Source organism: Parasteatoda tepidariorum, chromosome 6, assembly GCF_043381705.1.
Source record: "Parasteatoda tepidariorum isolate YZ-2023 chromosome 6, CAS_Ptep_4.0, whole genome shotgun sequence".
In the NCBI taxonomy this organism is placed as follows: Eukaryota; Metazoa; Arthropoda; class Arachnida; order Araneae; family Theridiidae; genus Parasteatoda; species Parasteatoda tepidariorum.
The window spans coordinates 78,242,349-78,265,847 of NC_092209.1; the positions used below are offsets into that span (position 1 = coordinate 78,242,349).

Here is a 23,499-nt window from a genome sequence, read left to right on the forward strand (position 1 = left end):
TCTCCGTTCAGTCTAATATGTAGCAAGCAAATCATTAGTGGCAAAGCCAGCATGAAAACGACTAGACGCAATCGTCTGCTGTCTTGGAAAATTCCCTATCGGCAGCATCCATATGTACAGCTCCCTCACGTTTCAATTACAATAAATCTTATCCCATAAACAATAAAGCGAACGAAGTCGTTTACTTTTTTTATCCCCTCCAGGTTATGTCTGTAATACGAGACTTAACAGTAAATATCTCGAAAACAGAATAAACATGATTTTTAAGCCGGCACTTATAAATATGAATTGTCTGGACTCCAGACAGTTTAGATTACAATATTGTTGCATGTAAAGTAAATAAATTTAATAAGTTGGTCAAACATCGTCTATCGTATCACCAAATACAGTTTTTATCTTGAAATCATCACAAAATTTTGGTTTTATGCAGACTATTGTCATTTTACCAATAAATGCAACCCCCCAAATAACAGTTCAACAAATTTTTTGAAACTTTCATTTAATTAGATTACGATTTTTTAACTTCTGTTCAATTAATTTAAAGAGAGTCATTTTTTTATTTTTCGTTTTACTATGACATAAGCTCTCAGATATAGCTCATATGAAAAAAAATATTAAACCATTTTTCTTTATCTAGCCCCAAAATGTTATTCTAAAAGCAACTGAAAAGAACATTTTACCAGGAAACACCGTTATTTAAAGAAAAAGAAAGATAAAACGTCCTAACAAAAATAAATTGAATCAAATTTCCATGTCCATTGATGAAAGGATTTAATTTCTAATTACAAATGATTAATTCTTTTTATGGTAATTAAGAGGTAAATTAAGGAATAAAAGATTGATTACATGCGATAATTCGCACGTGATTTCACAACCATGTTTTGGTCACGTGAGTGCAGCTATCCACTCCAAGGCGAAGCAGAATCGGGAGTTCTTAGTAGAAAACAGAAGCCATTGTAAATGATCTTCGCCATTGAAATTTAACATGTGAAATAAAAGTAGATGGTCTTCAAGTGCGTTTTTCTGGGTAAATTTCGAAGTTAATACTATATTTATACTTCCTGTTTTTGACGAATAAATTTTTACTGGAATCGTAATAACTCGAGGAATATATATTTATATATTCTACAACTGTTCTACTATAGTATAAAATTTTTGATTGCTAATACAAATTACTACTGAAATTGTAATAGTAAACCATATTTAATGAATTTCTATCATTAATAAAATAGGAATTAAGTTATTGTTGGAATTAGTCATTATAAACGTTTAATGCTATTGGTTGCAAATTGTTCCTGAAACAGTAATAGTTAATCCCATTTCATAAATTTGTATTATTATTAAATTAAGTTTTTTTTTTCCTTTTGGAATGACTCACAATAATCGTTTTGGAATTATTCACTAAAATCGTTTTGAAATTACTCACTATAATCGAAATCATTAATAAATTCTCAGAGGCGTATGGAATTAAACAAAATTGTAGCATAGTTGAAACAAAATTTTTTCCGGAATAAAAAGAAAACACTATGACTGTTCTAATATAATATCTTTGACGGCAAACTTTAAATCAAATTCTAATAATTGATTATAGTTAATGATGTAGTAATTACGAATTTATATCATAACTGGAATCGGAATTAAATTCTTGTTAGTTTTACTACTCACTATTTTGATTGTAAATTCTTTTTGGAACTGTACAACTTTATTCCTGACAACTGTACAACTTGTACAACTGTAATTCCTGACTGGAATAAGGATAACTGATAGAGATAACAATAAATTTTTTTTTGGTGGAATAATTAATAAATTCAATTATCAGAGACTCATTTAAGCTCCGTTTTTAGATTTTTAAAAAATAAATCTTAAACAGTAATACCGTCACAATTGACAGCACTTTCCTAATTTCAGCACAAAAGAAATAAATAAAAACTCCATTAACAACGTGTTCGAAAAAACTTGAACAATATTCTAAATAAAAATCTCATTACATTCAAACTAAACAACCAATTCCATTTTCCGCAGTGAATTACAATTCTAAACGGTTCGCAGTTAACCTACTAAGTTAGAAGCATAATGTTCACGTTCAAATACTTCCATCTTCTATCAAAACATGAGAAACTGTTATTTCAAACTTGTGAATGAAGACTTTCTACACTCCTTTTTTCTCAAAGAAGGGGTTAATAGCGACAACTTCTTTCACCCCTTTCTCTTCGAGAACTAGAATGTGTGCTATTTGGGTCGAGTTCTCTTTCTTTGCAAATAACAGCCAAGTTACCTACGGTTTTTTTTAATCAAATTTGTTTTTATCTTATCGTCATGACATATCACGCAAGCGATTTTGATGTTTAAAAATCGTTTTCATGCCTGCCAACTGTGTTCATTATAATTAGCAGAAAGTAATCATTGATATCATTATTTTTTTAATATTTTTTTTTTTAATTCTGGTGCTGATTGTAACAAATTTAATAGGAGTTAATTTAATCAATTAACCGCTCTATACTACAATGTTCTCTGTTTTTTGAATCTGTAATTCATAGTTGAAGAAAGACTTAAAACAATAAACGATATTTTTTAAATGTTATTGATAGAATCACTGAAAAAATTATATAAGTATATTAATAATTATTATATTAAGTATATTTTAGTTTTATTACTATTATTTTTAAATCAGAATTACGTTTCTTTTTTCTATTCCTTTTGTTTAATACCAGAAATATTACTATACAGTACAGTAATTTTAACAGAATTTTTTTCACCGTGTACATATAAAGAAATTAATAAAACCATTTTCAGAATTTCGATAAATATATTTTAGTTTTTATTACTATTATTTTTAAACCAGAATTACGTTTCTTTTTTCTATTCCTTTTTTTTACCTGAAATATTACCATACAGTACAGTAATTTTATCAGAATTTTTTTCTCCGTGTATAAAGAAATTAATAAAACCATTTTCAGAATTTCGATTTTTATTCTATCTTTATCGATATTTACGTTGATGATTACAAGTAAAATATTTTTTAGATAAGAAATAAAACTGATATGCTGTGTATAAATTTAGATTACTTCTTTATCATAGCAATTCTTATCTAGATGATTGAATTAGGTAACCAATATTTTTTTAAACAAGTGTAATCCTAGTGTAATAACTGGTGCAATCATTAGAATGTGAATAACAGTAATAAACGACATAAAAAATAGCGGAAAATCAATTTTGTCCCAAGATTTTATAATTATTCATCTCATAACAAGGAAACTCTCGAATAGAATATTGAAATCCGACTTCCTTAATTAACCTACATTCACGCAATACGTGTTACAAACTATAACATCATTTAGCAGTATATAATACTTTTTTTTATTATTTCTTAATTCTAATTATCATTTGGATGATTTTTATTTCATACGCTTTTTTTATCATTTCCCAACTTTAATTTTCTTTTCTTGTTTCTTTCAATTTCTTGTTCGTAACCTTTTGAAAAAGTTTCCATTTTTTTCCTAATCTTTTCATAAATGTCTACACTTTTCAGTCGCAATTTTTTCCTATTTTATTCATAAATTTCTCCATTTTCCTCATACAGTTTTTCCTCGTTTTAAAAATTTCCCGCATTTTTTCCCGGAATTTTTACCGTCACATTCCCATTTCCCGAAAATTTCCTTTTATATCAATAAAAGGAAATTGATTTTTACACTGATCTTTAATAAATCTCCGTCTTTTGATATTTTTTTTACTAAAAAACAAATCCTATTTAATTTAATCAGTTTTTTTAAAAAAGTTCAAATCATCATTTCTTAACAACTTCCTTTCTGTACATTATGTTGTTTTTTCATTGTTTCATGATAAAAATTTATATTTAATCTTTTCCTCCAAAATTTCTTTTTCATTTAATAATTTTTTTTAAAATAATTTTTCTATAAATATTTCTAAATTTTTCCACTTTTCGCAAGTATTACAATTTTCAAGTCTAATTTATCCTTCTTATCTATTAAATAAAAATATTTTTTTTCTGAAAATTAATGCATTTCCTAAAAGATTTCTAATTGTATCTTTAAATATCTCGATTTCCTTCCAAATCTTTCTCCATTTAATCGTCAAAATTTCGATTAATAAAATGCTACTAATATAAACTTTCCTTTTTAAAAGAATAAACGAAATCAAAGTAAAAAAGAAAAAGAAAACACTAAATAAGAAACGTTTTCTATTTTTATTACTTCCGACTGATTTTAAATTAAATCGAAATATTAATAAATTCGAAAAATTTAGAGCAATAATTCTTTTTTTTTCTTTTTTTTTTACCGACAAAATGGCTTGAATTCCGGTTAGCTCATTCTGCCACATAATTTACTAAACATTATGAAATAAGCCAGAAGATTTATTTGCATGAAAAACACGCGTCACATAAAAATACAAAAGCACAAACAGCCCATAGCCGGTGAAAAACATTGCGAAAACGCCACCAAGTTTCCTTGCAAAACAATCATTTCGCATTAACAAGTGTCGTGTGGCAACAGTTTCTTCTTATGAAATGGATCCGGTAAACAAGGAATGACGGAGAAACAGCAGCGCTTTTGGTCTACTAAAAGGGTTTTTGGAAAAGACGCCAGCTTAGCGAATATTAATCAAGCCTTCATGAATATTTTATTATTCTGCTAAGGTGGAAACTTAGTAAGGCACTTTCTCTTCTTGCTGGAGTTTTCGTTAAAAACAATTTACACAGCTTATGGGTGTCATGTGACTCAAACGATTTATTCTAGGATATCAGTTTATGAAGATAGCGTGCGTTCCGAAAAGTTGGCCTGCGTTTATTATTTTTTGCAAAAATCACGAGAAGCGGTTATGACATCTTTTGATGAGTTCTTTGTTTACTATTGCATAATGTTACCATTCGTACACTTTTAGTTAGATAATAGTTAAATTAGTTAGAATAGACAATGTTTTTATACGATGTTCTTTGTTTTAAGACTATGTGAGCGTATATGTTTATTTGGTTAGCAGGGTAACGCCAGGAAAGAAAAATGGTTGGTAAAAGCAACAAATTGTACGCGTAGAAGTTATTATTTCAAACAACATAATTTTAAAAAATTAACTCGGTATGCTGAGTTTTCTCGATTTGTTAAGTTAAAATTTTTTTGAAGTACAAAATGACTCTAAACATGAAAAAATGTGATAAATTTTGTTACAAAAATTCAGTTGTAAGAGCGAATTTTTTTTTAAAAAAAAATAGATATCTATGGATTTATCATTCATTTTCATACAAAATAATAATGTACAAAAAAAAAAAAAAAAAAAAAACGGCTAATAACNAAAAAAAAAAAAAAAAAAAAAAAAAAAAAAAAAAAAAAAAAAAAAAAACGGAACACCCTTAATAACTTTTGATATAATTCGGATCTTCACGTTCTAAGACTCACTTAAAATTGAGGTAACCTCAAATATGCTAATTAATTAGTGCAGACGATCATTTAAATTACGAAATCGATGATATCTTAACTCTATATTACATGAAAATTTTCTTTTGAAACAATTATTTCTTTCTTTAAGTTTAAACATTAAAAAGTCGTCTTCAATAACAATTTTTGATGTATGATGTAACGATTTATTCTGATAGTTGAATAGTTTTTTTATATATTCTGTACACAAATAAATTATGAAATCTTGGTATGCGTACAACAATTTTTGTTTACAATAGTACAATAATACCTTAGGTTTATTTTTAATTTCGAGAATTTTATTTTATATTATGACCGTCGTTGAACAGCCGACCCAATTTTTGGGTTTACGACTGCTAATGTTCAACTCCGTAGCCTTGTAATTTTGGATCAATACAGAAGACGAGGAAACTCCTGTATACGTACCCCCAGAGGTATGAGTTTGTTATGAGAACATGGGGGACTTTGGGACTCGACAGATTTAACTTGCATCACTCACCATTCACTACACGGGGAGTCTTCGGCCGGCGGAGATCGAACCCACGGACATGGGCCCAGTGCCCTACCAATCTAGTTAATTATTTTACTTAACCTTTAAACTAACTATTTTAAGACTTCGGTTGCAGATGTCTTTATTTAGAAAAAAGAGAGGTGCCAACGGAAGTAGCAAACAAATGTACTCAGCATTCTTAGAAAATACGCTACAATTCGAAATCTCTAAAGCTTATTTCGATAATTCTTAACTGTTAAGAGTAATACTTGATTCCTAATAGAATCATTTTACTTTCAAAAGCCACAAAAGCTCATTCCGCATTTAATTAGACATCAACATTTTATTTTAATTATGTTATAAAGTCGTTTAGATTAAATTCTGATTCGTCCATTCACTTGTAAGCCAAATTCATTGATTCGACCGTTTGGAAATACGTCCATTTATTGATTCGCCTATTCATAAACACGTTCATTCATTGATTCGCCCGTTCATTAATTCTTATCCGTTCTCTAAAGCGTGCATTCATCAATACGTTGAATCACTAATTTCTTTTTTTCCTTTATTCATTCACTTTATCCAATATCATTCATCGGGTGTCAGATATAATACGAACACTTATTTCAGTGCCACGAACCTATAATTATTTGCTTTTAGATTCTTCGAAAAAACCACTGGGAAAAAAAAAACTATTAATACAAAGGAAAATGGGAGCGATCGTCATAGCAACGGGAAATATTACATAACTAGCGTTATATTAATAACGCTATTAATATAACGTGTATTAATAGTAACAGGTACGTGTGTAACAGGTATTAATAGAAAGTGTCAATAGAAAGTGTCAATTATTTCTATTAATACACGCTGTCTAAATTCAAGATTAACTTACATATGTTTATAAACCTAAAAAAAATATTTGACGCTTCACTAGCAAGTACTAATAAGAATAAGTACTTAAAAAACTAATATCATTTCTAAATACCAGGTACATGATAAATTGCGCTTGAAAGCGAAGTCAAGACAGCAAAATGAAAACCGCAAATTGGTGCCATTTTTCTATCACGCGCGACTTGCCAATCTAATCCTAATCAATCACAAATGGACCAAATCCCGATGGCATCGACATCCACTGACTTAAAACGGACCAAAATTGCCGGATTTCCCTAAATACCGGCACAAAAATTGTACTGCGTCACTTGAGAGAAGCTTCAAAAAACCAAGTCGTCACCAAACTTCTCTGTTTACCTTCGAAAATAAAAATTAAAAAAATGAAAAAGTAATAAATAGTTATCATCTTAAAGCCCTTCCCATTTGCACAAATAAAAAAAAATATAAAGGGGTAAATACTCGAGAAAAAGAAGCCAAGTTGAACGAAGCTGAATGTTGTTATGGAAAGGAAAACTTGGAGGTCAACGCGCAAGCGCATCTTTACGCTTCCCGGTTCGCACGTACCACAACGGAAGAGCGCATGCGCAAGGCACTGTTTGTTGACAATCTAGCCGGCTTTTTTTTAAGGTCGATTGGGGGGCATATCTACAGGAGAGCATTAAGAAACTTTAATGTTTTTCTTTACTCTTGTGCTCAAAGGAGTTAGCGCAGTTAAGTATTCTAATCGCGGAATACAGTAAATATTTATATCGGAGTAATAGAGTTTTTTTTTTCAGACGCTTTAGGAGGCAAAGAGTTATCGCGATTTTATTTTTGCTAGGCAAACAAAATCTCGTTTATTTAAATTGAATATTTTTATTTATGGAATGACGAAGAAATTATGTCAAGGAGAAATGATCTCACATAGGCAATTAGAACAGTTAAGGCATTAATTATATTAGAGGATATTTTTTTTTTAATAGCCGAAGAATTTCAATCATAATAAACTTAGGTTATTTATGATTCGAAATTTGTTTATATTTATTCCATACATTAATAATAAGTTTCTCTAATTGCACTGAGCATAAATAACAATGCAGCAACAAAGAATAATTTCTTATTAATAGGGTCACTCATTAACAGCAAAAATATTAAATGCTTGAAAATATTTAATAACAGCGAGGACAAATATTTGATTACTTATTATTTGACTGCATCGCATAAAAATAATATAATTATACAGGTAAGCATATAGGTATCAAAATTATTTATATTATACAGGTAGGCCAAAATCTAAGTTGCCAAAACATTTCATACTAGTGGGCTGCGCCCCCTCCTTGCTAACGCTCGCCAACCCCCGATAATTGCTATGCAATCTTATATGGTTTGCTTCGCAAACCAAGCTCGCTCGCTAATAACTTAGGTACATTGCAAATGCACGAAATTCTAAGAAATCAAAACAATCATTCAAATCCATATAAAAACTTTTTTGTTTAAAAAAAATTGCATCTTTTTAGTAAATACTAAGTCATTAAAACAAATTTGAATTCAAATAAATGACATGTAATTCGTTAAACCTTTACATTTGGTGAAAATGCTCTCTCTGGTNCTCTGTTTGTTTCCGTTTTTAAAAGCGCTATATGTTGAGCCACCTCAGCTAGATTTGGCATGTGACATTTTTAGCGGCAATAATTGGTCTATTTTCTAGCGTTGCCATTCGAGGAGTTGTAATGAGGCTTTTTTTTGTCGCCGTGTAAGAGAAATATATTTATAGATGTTTCGAGTGAAATCTGTAAGTTAAAAGTATTAATGCTAACTTATAAGTTAGCATTGATAATGTTTTACAAGTCGCTTTTATTTTGATCATCCTTTATAAATTACGGGGACAATTTCTTTTCGCAGTTAATTTATTGACCTGAATTTAAAATATAGTCTAAATGCTATGATTTATTATCTCATAGAAAAGTATAACGTGAACAAAATATTTACAATCCAGCAAAAATGTACGCGCAAATTATAAATAAATGAGCATACAGGTATCCAATTAAATCCGATTTAAATCACATGATTAAGTAGAATCACTTGACTTCTTCTCAATTGAGACAAACTGATGTATAATGCTTTTTAAACTTTTTTTTTTTTTTACGGCAAGCACTGAACTTCTACGTTCTCTGCCTAGGAATATGCCGGAAGAGTTGCTCATTTATCCTTACCCAGTGGGCACCTGTGAACCTAAGTCACGGAGGCGAGCAACATTACCTACGCCACAAATACCCGTTCATAGGGTGGACCGCATTCACGCATCACAGAACAACGCAGAGAGAGAGAAACATCTACGCCCTGAGCGGGATTCGAACCCGCAACCATTGGATCCACGGTCAGACACGCTGACAGCTCGGCCATTTGGCCAGGCGAAAAGGTCTTTAATTAATTTTTTCATAAAGGCTTTTATTTTTAAACGCTACTTATTAGAGAATTCGATTTTCTATCACAGTGGTTACCAATTGGCGGCCCGCAAGCCAAATCCGGCCCCGCGAACTAAAGTATATTAGTTGTCATTTTTTTTCCGACAATTTTCGTAAAAAATCTATATGGGTTAAAAGTACTTTTTTCCGTTTAAAAACAACTTAATTTCTTCATTTCTGTAAAATTTAACAAACCAACGGTGCAAAAAAAAAAAAAATTTCTCAGGTAAAAATCTACTTCTTATGTTAATTTGTAATTCAATACTTTTGTTTTGTACAACTTGATATAAATATCAGCCAGTAATATTTAATGTTCCTTCAAACATAAAAGAGTCCTATATAAATTTTTGATGAAGTTGCGGCCCGCTATTTGACTGGTGTTTTTAATTGCGACCCCCGTCCTCATGTAAGTTGGAAACCCCTGTTCTATCAACTCATAAAGATCATAAAGTGGTGGGCTGGTGAAATTTAATATAACGTTCCGTTATAAAATCACCCAAGTAATAGCCATTTAAATCTTTTCTAAAAATGCATTTGTGGTGCCTTAAGCAAATGAAACTTGATAATGTAGTTGAAATTTATTTGGCGAGATAACTTTTTCAGCTGAAAGAACATCGTTGTCTCTATTGTGAGAAGATAATATTTTCTAGCTGGCGTTAAAACCTCTTTACAGTCTTGAAAATAGTTGTAAGGTCACTATCAAGACAACTCTAATGACGGGGAATAAAATAAATAAATACAAAATAAATAAAGAAATAAAAACAGAAGAGCGTACTGGTAAAACCGCAAAAAATACTTTTTCTTTTATATTCTTAGTATAGCCTCCGGAATAGCAACATCATTAAAACCTGCGCTCGTTAAATAGTAGTTTCCTTGCGATACTTACTAAGCTATAAAATATGAGTTACAGCATCTTAACCTTGGCGAAATTTAAAGGGGTAATATTTTCTTTCCTTAAGAAGATTTTTTTAACGCTTTTAAAAAAATTTAAATATGTATCAAAAAACTCTTAACGCTACATTGTAGAGAGTTCGATTATCTATAATCTCATAAAAAATAAAACGGAAATCGGATGAATAGTTTCTGAGTCCAAATACAACCTGCCTTTGAAGACTCAGCTTATGCTTTTTATGCTAAAATAAAAACTATTTTTTTACGGCTACGGAACCCTAAATGCATCTTTTTTTTGGTGGGACCCCAAGTTAATAAATAAAATTAAGTGAAAAATAATAATGCAATCATTTTATAAATGCATAGTTTATTTATAAAAAATCACAATTTATTTAATATTGAGCCGTGGTGGCTCAGGAGATAGAGCGCACGCCTACCAAAGAGGTGACCCGGACTCGAATCCCAGCGATAACTGGTCGATACGAATTCCGCACTCGGCTCGCACCGACCACAGTGATGCAAAATATTTTCAGTGGTAGATGGCTCATAGATTAGAATCCCCTTACCCCCCAGACTGTCCGTGGGAGATTTTCGTAATTTTTCTCATCGTGTAACGCAAATGCTGGTTAGTTCCATCACAAAAGTCCTCCACGAAGACAAATTTCTCCTAAAATTTTATCCACGAGTCCCCTTGTCTTCTGCATTGGGTTCAAAATTACAAGGTTATGGAGTTGAATATTGGCAGTCGTAAACTCAAAATTGGTCAANCCCTTACCCCCCCGACTGTCCGTGGGACATTTTCGTAATTTTTCTCATCGTGTAACGCAAATGCTGGTTAGTTCCAAAACAAAAGTCCTCCACGAAGACAAATTTCTCCTAATACTTTATCCACGAGTTCCCTTGTCTTCTGGATTGGGTTCAAAATTACAAGGTTATGGAGTTGAATATTGGCAGTCGTAAACTCAAAATTGGTCAACTGTTCAACGACGATTATATATATAAAAAAAACTACTCAATATATTATTATTTGAAGTAATATTTTTTTTACAAATGTTTCGCTTATTTTTTATGGTTATTTTACTTAAATGATTCATTTAAATAACGTAAATATAAAATAAATTATTGTTGATTGCTTGGATATATATACAATGGCTGGCTTCAAAAATCATTATTGGTTTAAAAAATTTAAACGCAACCCCACCTCCCTCCCATTTGGAAACCACTGGACTAGAGTGTCTAATCTGAAAGGATAGAGGCAACAAAGTGGCAATATTTGGTCAAAACATGAAGGCAATCACACACGCTGCTCAACTTCATTTTATTTGATTTATTTATTTCTATTTAAGCAATCTCCAATTCATCTACTTCAGATTTTATGATAAAATAAAAGTTGTAATTCAACGAATTTTCACGCTCTGGTTAATTAATGCTCCTAGCGTAATTTCATTCCGCAAAAAAAGGAAAAAAAAAATTCCGTTACCTAGCAACAGGTAAAAGGCCTAATTTTTTAATTTCTTTTTTTTTTTAATACGCGAATTCTTTTTAACTCTTAAAATATTACAAGCATGCAGTAAAAAAAAGACACGAGTATAATTTTGATTAATTTATCTCGTATAAAATAAAACCTTATTTAATAAAATGGCAAAAAAATTATAATAATTTTGTTCTTTTTTGTTTGTAATTCTCATTAAACTTAATAAAAAAAGCACTGAAAATAATTTCACTGATCTTTGTGGATGTGACAGAGGAAACATCAGGAAGTGTAGCCATTAGAGCGTACGATAACAACGAAATGAACAAGCCATAAATATTCTTTGCTTGACGAATGATAAATATTTCTTACAAGACCTGGTTTAAAAATTCCAAGCGCGTCTTCTTTTGCTTCTTCTAAAGATAGAATGCTATGAACATTCCTTGTGATATTTTATGTTTTTGACCACATACCAACAAGTTTGAGAAAATGACATCCAGGTTAGAGTCATGTACCATGAAGTAAAGCGTTCGCATAATGCAAATGAACTAGTTAAAATAAATATAAAATTTAAAAAAAACGGTTTAAACGTTTTAAAGTCGATTTAAATTAACAAGAAAACCAGTTTAAATTGAAAATAATTTTGTAGTTGTCAAAAACTTGTTGGAAATCTTTCGATTTAAAAATTAAAAAAATAGTAATTTTTATTTTTATAGAACTCTACATTGATTCATACCATAGGGTTAAGTTTGGTTAAAAAAAACAAAAAACCTAAAAATAGAAATTCAAAAATGTTACGCGCAAAAACAGTTTTTAAATACTAATTGAAAAAAATACGTGAAATTTAAGCAAGAAAAAAAGAGCATGTACAAAATATTTATCTACAAAATGTTATCAGCGTTTCAATCGAAATATTGATGCCAGATTTTATTTATTTATTTAAATTGTGTAAATATAAATCTCAATGCGTGATTTTTAAATCACGTGAATACGAATCTAGGCATTTTATTTTAAAATCGCGTGAATACGAATCTCGATGTTTAATTTTAAAATCGCTTGAAAGCGAATTTCGTTGTTTGATTTTAACATCGCGTGAATACGAACCTCGATGTTTAATTTTAAAATCGAGTGAATACGAATCTCGATGCTTGAGTTTGAAATCGTGTGAATATGAATCTCGATGTTTGATTTCAACGTAGCGTGAATACGAACCTCGATGTTAGTTTTTTTATTTCAAGTGAATACGAATTTTGGTGTTCCATTTTAAAATGGCGTGAATACGAATTCTGATTTAAAATTATTAAGTCACTTGAACACGAATCATAATTGTGGCTTTTAAATCGCGTGAATACGAAACCCGATCCTTCAAATAAATACGAAACACGATGTGCGATCTAAAATCGCGTAAATAGGAATAGCGATGTGTAATTTTAAATCAAGTTTGCATTGGTAGGAAAAGAGCGTAAAAGCTATTATTTTTATCTCTTTCAATAAAAGTTTAAAAAATATATAAGCTTAATAAATATAGAAATATATCATTAATGATAACAATGCGCATCTAATAAGATTATATAGCGAACCTTATTGATAACATAGCATATCAGAAAGACATTATCGCTAATATTATACATAAGATAATTTTTTAACATGATATTATTGTGAGTCTTACTACACTTTATTTGGAAAAAGAAAATATTTACCAATGTAGCAATTTAAATTAGTTGTTAAATCACGAAATAATGTTAAATCCCGATAATTTTAACAATACATCGCGATATTAATGTCAGTGAATATTGGTACCTATTATGTTGTAACATTTACTGCTATTGTGAGGAAGTAATACAAAATAAAAGTTTTGAAAACGTATCAACAACAAATCGCTTATCATTTTGTTAGTTAAATGGTAAGTGATTTGTTTTAACTTAATAAACTGCGATTTGTTCATTCATGAATTCATGAGGATTGCTCCTATTTAATATATATTAAGTATTATGGTTATTAAATGAGTTTTAATCTGTTATTTGATATTTGATAATTATTTGAATTTATTTAAATTAATCTTCCTTAATATTAGCACAAATTTTTTTTTTCGTCTTCTAAGTGCCAACATGCATAAAATATTTAAGTTACTTTTTTTTTTCCTCCTTCTTTTCTCATTTTGAAACATTTCCACAAGTCTTAAAAACTTTCCCCTCTTAACCCAGTAACTTACCGTTTCTAAGAGCCTAATAGTTTAGCGGAAACTTTACAAAAATATAAGTTAAAAAAATCAAAACACAAACTTTTTCATTGTTAGATACAAAAAAAAAATTTCTTCGATTAAAATTTGAGGAAGTTTAAAATTATTTTAAACATAAGAAAAATAAACATCATTATTTAATCTTTATATTGCTTTGTATGAAAATTGAAAATTTTAAAATTCCAATCCATTGTGCTGAAAAAAAGTAATAGTAAAAAAATAAATAAATAATAATAAATTTAATGACGCACTAATCAGTCTATCAATTTTCAAAACATAACAAAAATAGTTGCGTTTTCCATTGTGTTTTGTGCAATATTTAATTATCTGAAATTAAAAATTTAATAACTTTTGTTTGCTAAAAAATAAAACAATCAAATCTATCCATTACATTTAAATAAAAACAATAGTCTTTTCTATTAAAAATTATGTAACAACGTTTCTTTAAAAGAAATCCCAATAAAAAAGGGTTAAGGAAATTCCATATTTCTTTAGAGCAGTGACCGGCAAACACCCCTTTAGAATGTTTTCTCTGCAATAGCAACTAAAACCGGCAAAAACGATTTGACAGGCGTTAACCGGTCTCCCCTCCATGGGAATGGTGACAGGCCGCAAAACAACAAGGTAGCGGTAGGAGTCAGCTGAGATGCGGCGCATGCGCTCTTTGCACTTTCTCTCCTCTGCGTAACATAACAGCTGACTATTCACAACATTGCGAGAACTAGTTTTCCATAATGAAGAGTTTAGCAATAAACTAACCCCTCTATTGTTTATTACCCATTATTTTTTGCCATACATGTTTAAGTATATAATATCTTTAAATATTGTTCTTAATTATATGAAATAGCCATTGCGGGGTGCACCTCCATGCGATAGTAAACAAAACATCAACAGAGGAAGAAAACCATATACTTCTTTTAGAAATGAGCGATAATAATTGAAAATAAGATTCTTGTAAATAAAATTAATTTTTGTTAACTAGATAAACTCCCAAATCATAAGGTTAAAAAATTATTTTAAAAAAAACTAAAACTTTAAAATTTAAACTAGACATAATGAGACTTTATTTTCACGTTTTTAAAATAATTTATTATTCATAAAAATATCCTTTTTAAATATGCACAATTTTATAAAATGTAACATTATCGAATAAGAAAATTAGAATCAGAAATAAAAATTCTCGCAAAAGACTTATACGTTTTTATTTTACATGTAACTCAAACAATCTATTTAATATTTTTCATTAACAGAAAAATAAATGGAATTAAAAATATTTATGACGATAACCAACTAATGAAAAAATTCAGATGATTATCATTACGGAATCTCAGTGAACAAAGCAGACGATTTTAAAAGGATAACATTAGATGGAGTGGTTACCGAATCAAAATAATTTTCGTAGGGAAAGAAAAATCCAATCCATTACTCAATGCATTTTAATGAGAGCATGAAAATTGTCATTCACCAGAGCGATATGCTATTAACATCTTTTAACAAACCGACCATAGCACATTTCGATACATCAAACAAGCAAGAATGTTTATAAACACGCGCTCCTACAATATATATGATACACGAATAACTAAATATAGGTGAAAGTTTCGAAGGACTAATGGAACGCGACATCTTTTTCCTATTCCCGATTGTATCGATATATCTAAATTACAAATTCATTTTGTACTTGTATAAATAAAATTGCGTAACATCTCTGCTGTCCCCATATATAAGCATATATTTGTCACCATGTTCCATTTGTTGCATTAAAAACACATGTGACGGTAATCGCACTTAAAAATTCAGACGATTATTATCGCAGAATACAAATAGACAAAGCAGACGATTTTAAAATTTGTTATAAATCAAATAAATGAAGTGAGATGAAGTTGTGGTGGTTACAAAATCAAAACTTTTAATGAGAATAAAATTCCGATCCATTACTCAACGCACTTGAACATGAAAATTTTCACTCACCAGCGCGATATGTTATTAATATCTTTCAACAAACCGACCATAGCACATTTCGATACATAAAACTTACGAATGTTTACATACACGCGCTCCAACACTACATAATTCCCACGTAACTAAGCGCAGGTGAAAATTTTGAAGGACTGTAATGGAATGTGACGTCATTTCATGACGTTAAGTTTCGAAATGGAAGTAATAAAAAGAGAATAATTCGCTTTCAGTAGCGTATTCCTTCTCCTATATTTACAAAGCAGCTGTGCTGATAAACATCGATATTCGCACTATCTACGCATTTAAGTTCGTATTTTTTCCCCATAATTTCGCAAACCATAAAACCTGCTTAAATAAAAGATGCCTAAAAATCTCTTTTTAAACACGGATAGTGGGTTAAGCATTACAAGGTTAGGTAATACATATTGAATTAAAGAATCTGAAATGTAGATTAAACCTGTGGATCTTCTCGTTGCCATCTTGAGGTGCTTTTATAGTATAACAATTTATGTAAAGCAGTTACAGTGAAATATATAAATAAATAATTCCTGCTTTTTATCGTATGAAATTTCAGTATTAAAAAGTAGTTAGTAGACATAGTATTAGGTTTCAGTTTTGCGATTTTTTTTGTTTTATAAATAATGAAATTTTGGTTTGGTAAAAGAATCTAAGTTATGTTATTAGTTATGTAAAGTCCGATGCAATTAGCATCAAAATATTCAACCCTTTTAGTAATATAAATGCAACACTAGAAGCATCATATATTTTCAAAAGAATCAATTTACATTATTAATCATGAAATTGCAAAATTAAGCTTTATCTTAGTCACCTTGTCAATCACCCCCTCCCCCATTTACAAAAACATAAAAAATAAAACAGTACACCACTTTTCATTTGAATAATTTTAGCCTTAGATAGGAATTGAAACTTAATAAAATGCTGAGAATAGAGAAAGAGATTTAGAAATAAAAAGTTTTCCTGCCTTATTTTACAAAAATATTTTTAATAGAATTGGGTATACTATAGCCTACGTCACAGGTTGTGTTATTCCTACTAAATTTAACCCATGAACGGCATTTTCTGCGAGCCTAACTTCAAGCCACAAATAAACAAACGAAGTGTTTGATCGTTTGAATAGCTGCTCGCCAGATTTTATTGCATTATAAAGAAAAGTAATTGATATTCGATTTTTGATTAATAATTGATTTATGTGGATAGTGGCATAGAATTTAGCATTGCGTCATGGTAAATGTTATTCCTGCTAAGGGGAAGTAGTTGTGTTTTTTTATATTATACCCAATTGGAAGGAAAAGGATTTTTTTTTATAAGTCAACGAACTAAGAAATAATTCAAGTTCAGAATCGGTTTTCCTATATAAGTTCAATACTAAAATATAATACGTCTAAACTGTTTACTAAAGATGAATGATTAATTTTCCAAACATATTTTACAAGGAGAAAGTCATTTAAAAGCTAGTTTCATATTTCATGAACCATAAAGATTAGACATTATGAATTACAGTGACACTTTGCAAACATGAAGAAATCGTCCAATCCCTACATAAAAAAATACATAAAATAAAAATAAATAAATAAAATAAAAATAAATCGTTATACATTATTCTGTCCTTGAAAATAAAAACACAGAAGAATATTCTAAGGGCGAAGTTAAAATTAAAAACTAATTTGAATGTTATTTTAATATGAAAGCGGTGGCAACACTAGCAAAACAACGTTTTCTCATTTTCCTCTATTCCAAATGATAAAAAGAGCAAAGGGCAAGAGGTGAAATTAGCCACTGTTGACATAATGTCGTATTATGTAATAGCAGCTGGAAATCACTCGTATAGTTATGGTGCCCTTGCTTTGTTTTCGTTTCCTCCAACGTCAAATCGAATATATTCAATCTTAAGTTGCAGGCGATATTAATTTAAAGAGAACTATCTTCATTTTATATTACTTCAAGTATTATGCATTGTTTAAGGGAACATGGAATCTTAAAAATCATAAAATATTTTAGTATAAAATATTACGAAAATTTGTTATTGACATTTTTATCCATTACATAGTTCTTAAATATAATAAAAATAATTATTTTGGCAATTTTACGTTAATTCACATCCAAATTAATTCGCTTTGATTAATTCAAACAATTTAAAGAAGTTACTAAGAAATTCAATCTTAGTTTCCAAAATGTTCACTTTCAAGGTTAAAGGTCTTCTTAAGTTTCAAGGTCTACTTAAACTTCTTAAAGTTTTGCAAGTGTTCAGAAAGGAAAAAAAGATTAAAAAAAAGATGCTCGATACAGTGCTGTTGGGTTAGTTGTTGTTTTTAAGAACTTTAAAAAAAAAAAAAAAAAAAAAATTTAAAAAAAAACTGTCATTTTTTGTACAATAAATTATGTAATTAACTTTTCAACTCGAGCAAGTAAACTGATTTTCAACTTAAATAAGTGTGATTCCGAAGCAGATGTCTTAGACAGTGTTTAGAATGTGTTTCTTTTTTATTTTTTAGGCACAGTCTGTAATATATATTAACACGTTTTCCAAAATTTTCGAAGCTAATAAATCAAAATATGCATTTAAAAGTTTCAGCCATGCATGAAAGTGCAAAACTATATCTCTTAACTCTTTGACATTTGGAAAGGGAGAAAAAAAAAGTTCTGTTGCCATCTGCGAGAGTATCATTTTCGACAAGAAAAGAGGTAGAGAGAGGAAAAAGAAACCTTTCTAGTTTCGGTTCCTTTTGCGAGTGTGTAACAAGCACATAAAGTTTCCACAAAAAAAAATTAAAAAGAAAAAATTACTTTCTCTTTGAACTCATAATTTTTCTGCCAAATTCCACATTCCGTAGTTCCGACAGTTTTTATCGTTTGCTTAATTAGAACATTGCCACGGGGCTGAAACTAAAATATGCAAAGCTCAAGATTAGATTAATACTTTTTGCTTTTTGTTCAAGAAAACGATAAATATTCCACTTGCGGAAGACCTTAAGAATTAACTCGTTGATAAGGTACGCACGACAGACCGGTTTATAAGCGAAATGCTTGTCCAAATGTTAAACTCCTTTTTTTTAAAAATTCATTTATTAATTTATAGGACACCACAGGTTTCAGTCCACGGTTTGAAAGTTGACCTTGTTAGGAATTGGAACACCGGCTCGTTTCACAATAACCACCTTGGTCGTTTTTTGTGCCGGCAAAACCTAGATTTGTCAAATCGCTTTCACACATGTATTAACGAGTTTAGAATATTAAACGATTCCATTGAAAACGATTAGAATCAACAGTAGAACAAATAGTGACACATCCAATTATATTTTATGTTCTAAAACAAGGACAATTATTTCGACTTCCAGTTCTAACAAATGTAATTAAATATTCTTCTCTGGTAGAATATTGATTAATTTATTTTTGTTGCCTTACATGAAAATTGCTATATAACCCTGGATGATTATTTATGTTAGACATAAATCAAACCTCGTATGAACGTGATCGTAACGTTTACATCTTAAAATAAAAAGTCCGAAAAAATTAAATATATTCGATATATTAAAAATGTACAAGGAAACTATAATTAATTACATTAAGTTATTGAATTTTAAAAAAAATAGTTGTTTTTAACTATTAAATATTGGCAAAAAGGTTTTTAAAGAAATTAAATGCGCACAAAAATTTTTAAAAAAAGATAAAAATATAAAATGAATACATTGACATTTTAGGATCTTTTTTCCCACTCGGTACAAACTTCTGTAAATGCTACATTTTGCCAGTTTTTGCGAAGCGTAGGTCACGTGACAAATCTGTGAATCTCTGAACTCGAAATTTTAACATCGTGCTACATCTCCAGAAAATATTAATGCGTCCCAATTTTTTTAGATACTTTTTAAATTTCAATAATTTATTTTGGACAATATTTTCGTTACACACACGAGAGTTATCATACTCGATGATTGTTAACGATATCATCGTGGTTGAATATCGCACCCAGGAAATATACTGTAAGCAGATAATCACGATGTTTCGTGAAAACATGGTTTAAAATAAGTGTTATAGCAGAGCATGGTTTAAAATATTGTTATAGCAATATTAACGATTTTGCGATTTATCGCACAAATCGCGGTTCAACATACTTTTGCAATTTCACGCACTATGGACAGGTGCTGCCGAATACTAGAACAAAAATAAATAAAGAAATAAATAAAATTCTTTTTTAAAAAAAATGAGAAAAATGCATAAGAAATATATTTATCTCTTTGCAATTAATTTATATTTAGAGACTAATACTATTTCAATTATTTATTTTTATCATGAATCAATCACTATAAATTAATAAGCAGAAAAGTAATAAATGTAACAGGAAACGTGCAATAAGCTTTAACCACTTAATATAGTGGTTAACGCTTAACCACTCATAACCATTTATGTGAACATTTAAAATATACTAATACATTCTACATTAATTTTTTATGTATAATACTCGATTTTGATTGATTATTGTCATTTCTATAATGCTATGATTTCATGTTTTTAAATTCAAAAATAAAGTAGCTGATATTGTATTGTATTTACATTATAGAAGGAAATATTTTCCTACATATTGTATATTATATAATACTGAAAGGATAATATAATTTTTTGAAACAAATTTCTTCGTTATAATGTTTTTTTTTTTTTTTTTTTCGAATGCTTAATATTTGTTTTCTGTTGTTCAATCGAGGGTATCTAAAGAAAACAGTGTTTAGTAACATTCTAATAATATTTCATAATTATCTTTTATTTTGTAATCGACACGTATTTTCGAATTAACATTCTGTTGATTCCGATCTGCGAAAATAACATAAACTTTCTAAACGGCACTTTTTAAACATATTCCTCATCATAAATAATCAATCCGAAACAATACATGATAACAATGTTTACAATCACAGAGTTAATCAATATCATAATCAATGCTCGCCAAGCTTGGCATGATTTTACATTGCAAATTATTCATTGTAAACAGAGAACGAAACACCGGCGAATCAAAACCGTTCCTCTGTTGCCAGGGTTGAGGATAGCGATGTAAACTCATCTGACAGGACTGACCCAGATTGCTGCGCAGTGCCAACTTCACTGCCGGTTTTCTTTCTCTTTGCAAGTGCCGGAGAACTAAAAAGGCCCCTTGTTATTTTTAAAAGAACTTAAAAATAGCCAGATTTGTTGTTTTACCCTCATATTTCGGGATTATATCACTGACTGCTTAATAAGGAGGGTTAAAAAAAAAGATGAAAAGGTGGTAATTACCACTGCAGAGGCTTTGTTTACAATTTGAATGCGGCTTATTATTGAACATTTCCACATTAATAAGGCATTAAATTGCATAGAATGTTGTATTTTAAATATAATAATAACTATTTCTATTAAATAAGCAAAAAATACACAATAGATTGTTAAATTTAAAAAAAAAAGATTAGTAATGTACCACTAATGGGGCAGTAATGTTAAAGAACACATTTAAAAATAAATTTTTACAATAATTTCAAATTATCTTTAAAAAAATTTTACGGAAAATCTATAAACATGAAATAATGTCGCTTCGCTAGAAAATACTATTTTAAAATTTATACCAAATTAATTTACAGAAATAAAAATTAAATCAAATTTATGTATGATTTAAAGTAAAGGGGGAAATCTACCTCATTTAAGCGACAAAGCGTTAGTTTACAATTTATATCTACAATCAATATTATTTACAACTTCAAAATAATTTATACAAGATTCGTTTGTGTTCCTGTGTACAAGAATACACAGTTGAAAGCATAAGTATGAATATAGATTAAATTGAATTTAAACTCATTTAAGCTTATTAAACTAACAAAAAACTTCAATGATTAGATTATATCCTTAAAATATGTAAGTAAACAAAAATAATACAGATGTAATATTTTGGCAAAACAATAGTAAACAAAAAAAATCTAGATGTGATTGAATGGCTCAGCAACAATAATTAATAATTATTAAATAGAATTTTAGATATGATAGAATGGCTCAGCAACAATAATTATAAAATGGAAATCTAGATGTGATTGAATGGGTCGCCAACAATAATTATTAAATAGAAATCTAGATGTGATTGAATGGGTCGCCAACAATAATTATTAAATAAAAATCTAGATGTGATAGAATAGTTCAGCTACAATAATAATAAAATAGAAATCTAGATGTAATAGATAGGTTCAGCAACTGTAAACAATGAAATATAGATGTAATAAATGTACTTACTTCTGGCCATAGGGCACATCTATGCTCAAAGATGATGCTCTCCTTCTCGGCTCTGGTTGACCATCGGCTAAGCGAGAATAGTCCGTGTCCAAGTCCAGCAGCCGAGCTGATTTTCGGCTCTCAATCAGCCGTATCTCTTCAAGTCTTTTTTTAAGTCCAAGTCCAATGGAAGGAAGTGTTAACTCAACTTCATCTGTATCTGGCCTGTGGTCATTAACGACACCTTTAATTTCTCGTCCGTTGTAAGTCACAAAAACTCTTTGTCCCCTTTGAAGAATTACGTCCATGACTGTTTTGAACCCGGACCCGACCAAATCGGCTTGACCATACTCGCTAACGGATTTATCATCCAAACATACAGCATACACACTTCTATGGTCATCGCTCCTGGTGGCCTGTATCACACCGGGGACATAAAGCCCCTGCTCATTTGGGGCGCACACACGGGTACCTAAAATGGACCTTTTCGCTAATCTTTTTCCTGTTGACATTTTTACTGCTATGTAGAAAATAAAAACAATAGTTCTTGACACATATTTTTAAAGTAATAATATTTATTACTTATATCCACTGTTAAACTATGCCTGTTGACTGCCTTTTCGAATATTTCAGTTTAAAAAAAAAAACTAACTCAAACTTATTTTAAGTTATTCCAAAAACCAAACGATTCGTTTCAACTCTTGACTTGATCTGCTGAAAATCATTTCCCTGAGCCGGCCGGGCTCACGTCAACAAACCCACGTGACGCAACGGAGCGCGTGATTGGCTGATAAGACTGTGCCGCTACACTCTCATTGGATCCGAGGCCGGCTTGTCAAACGTAACGAGGAGAAGCCGGATACCGGAAAAACTAAAGATATCTTGTGCCGATTCCCGGCAATTTGACACAAATATCCGCCGGTTCACCCTCGAATTTTTAAAATAATATCGTTCGATGAAGTTTTTGGAGAAAAATAGGAGTCCACTTTCATTTGCGTCAATGTTAATGTCGAAATGCAAGCGCACGCCATGTTGCAACTGTAAACATGTTTACACCCATTCTAATCTTTGCACATCCTCCCCTTTAGCTCCTAACTCCTGAAACCCTTAATCCGAAATATAACCTAATATTAATTGCTTCCCAATACCCTAAAAGAAGGATTTATTCCCATATTTTGGAAAAACGTCGTAGATTTCTTTGAAATCGAAGGAAAACTTTCGATTCTTCTAAGAAGGGAGGATAAGCAGTGTTTAGAACAGCTGATACACCATCAAAGGGAATTTCGGTCGGTGACCTTGGAGAGAGCTGTCTTCTTAGCACGTTCTACTGCAGATGCACTTTATAGTTCTTCTAATGAAATAAACGATATATCTTTTTATTTCTTATTTTCAAAGAAGGATTAAGATATAACTTCTTTACGGTTTAATCGTTTGTTACTTTTCAATCGTTT

The 23,499-nt window shown here is 30.0% G+C and overlaps 1 protein-coding gene across 2 annotated transcripts in view; it reads right to left on the minus strand.

The window, feature by feature from the left end:
- LOC107436922 (Glucose transporter 4 enhancer factor) overlaps window positions 1-23,120 on the minus strand; it is a 118,218-nt gene extending 95,098 nt beyond the window's left edge. The window contains exon 1 of one of the 2 annotated variants that reach the window (XM_071182765.1): window positions 22,070-23,120. In XM_071182765.1, the coding sequence (XP_071038866.1) occupies window positions 22,070-22,560 (491 nt within the window). In that variant the 5' untranslated portion in view covers window positions 22,561-23,120. The remainder of the gene's footprint in view (window positions 1-22,069) is intronic. The other variant, XM_071182766.1, reaches the window with a different exon arrangement.
- Between the last annotated feature and the right edge of the window lie 379 nt (window positions 23,121-23,499).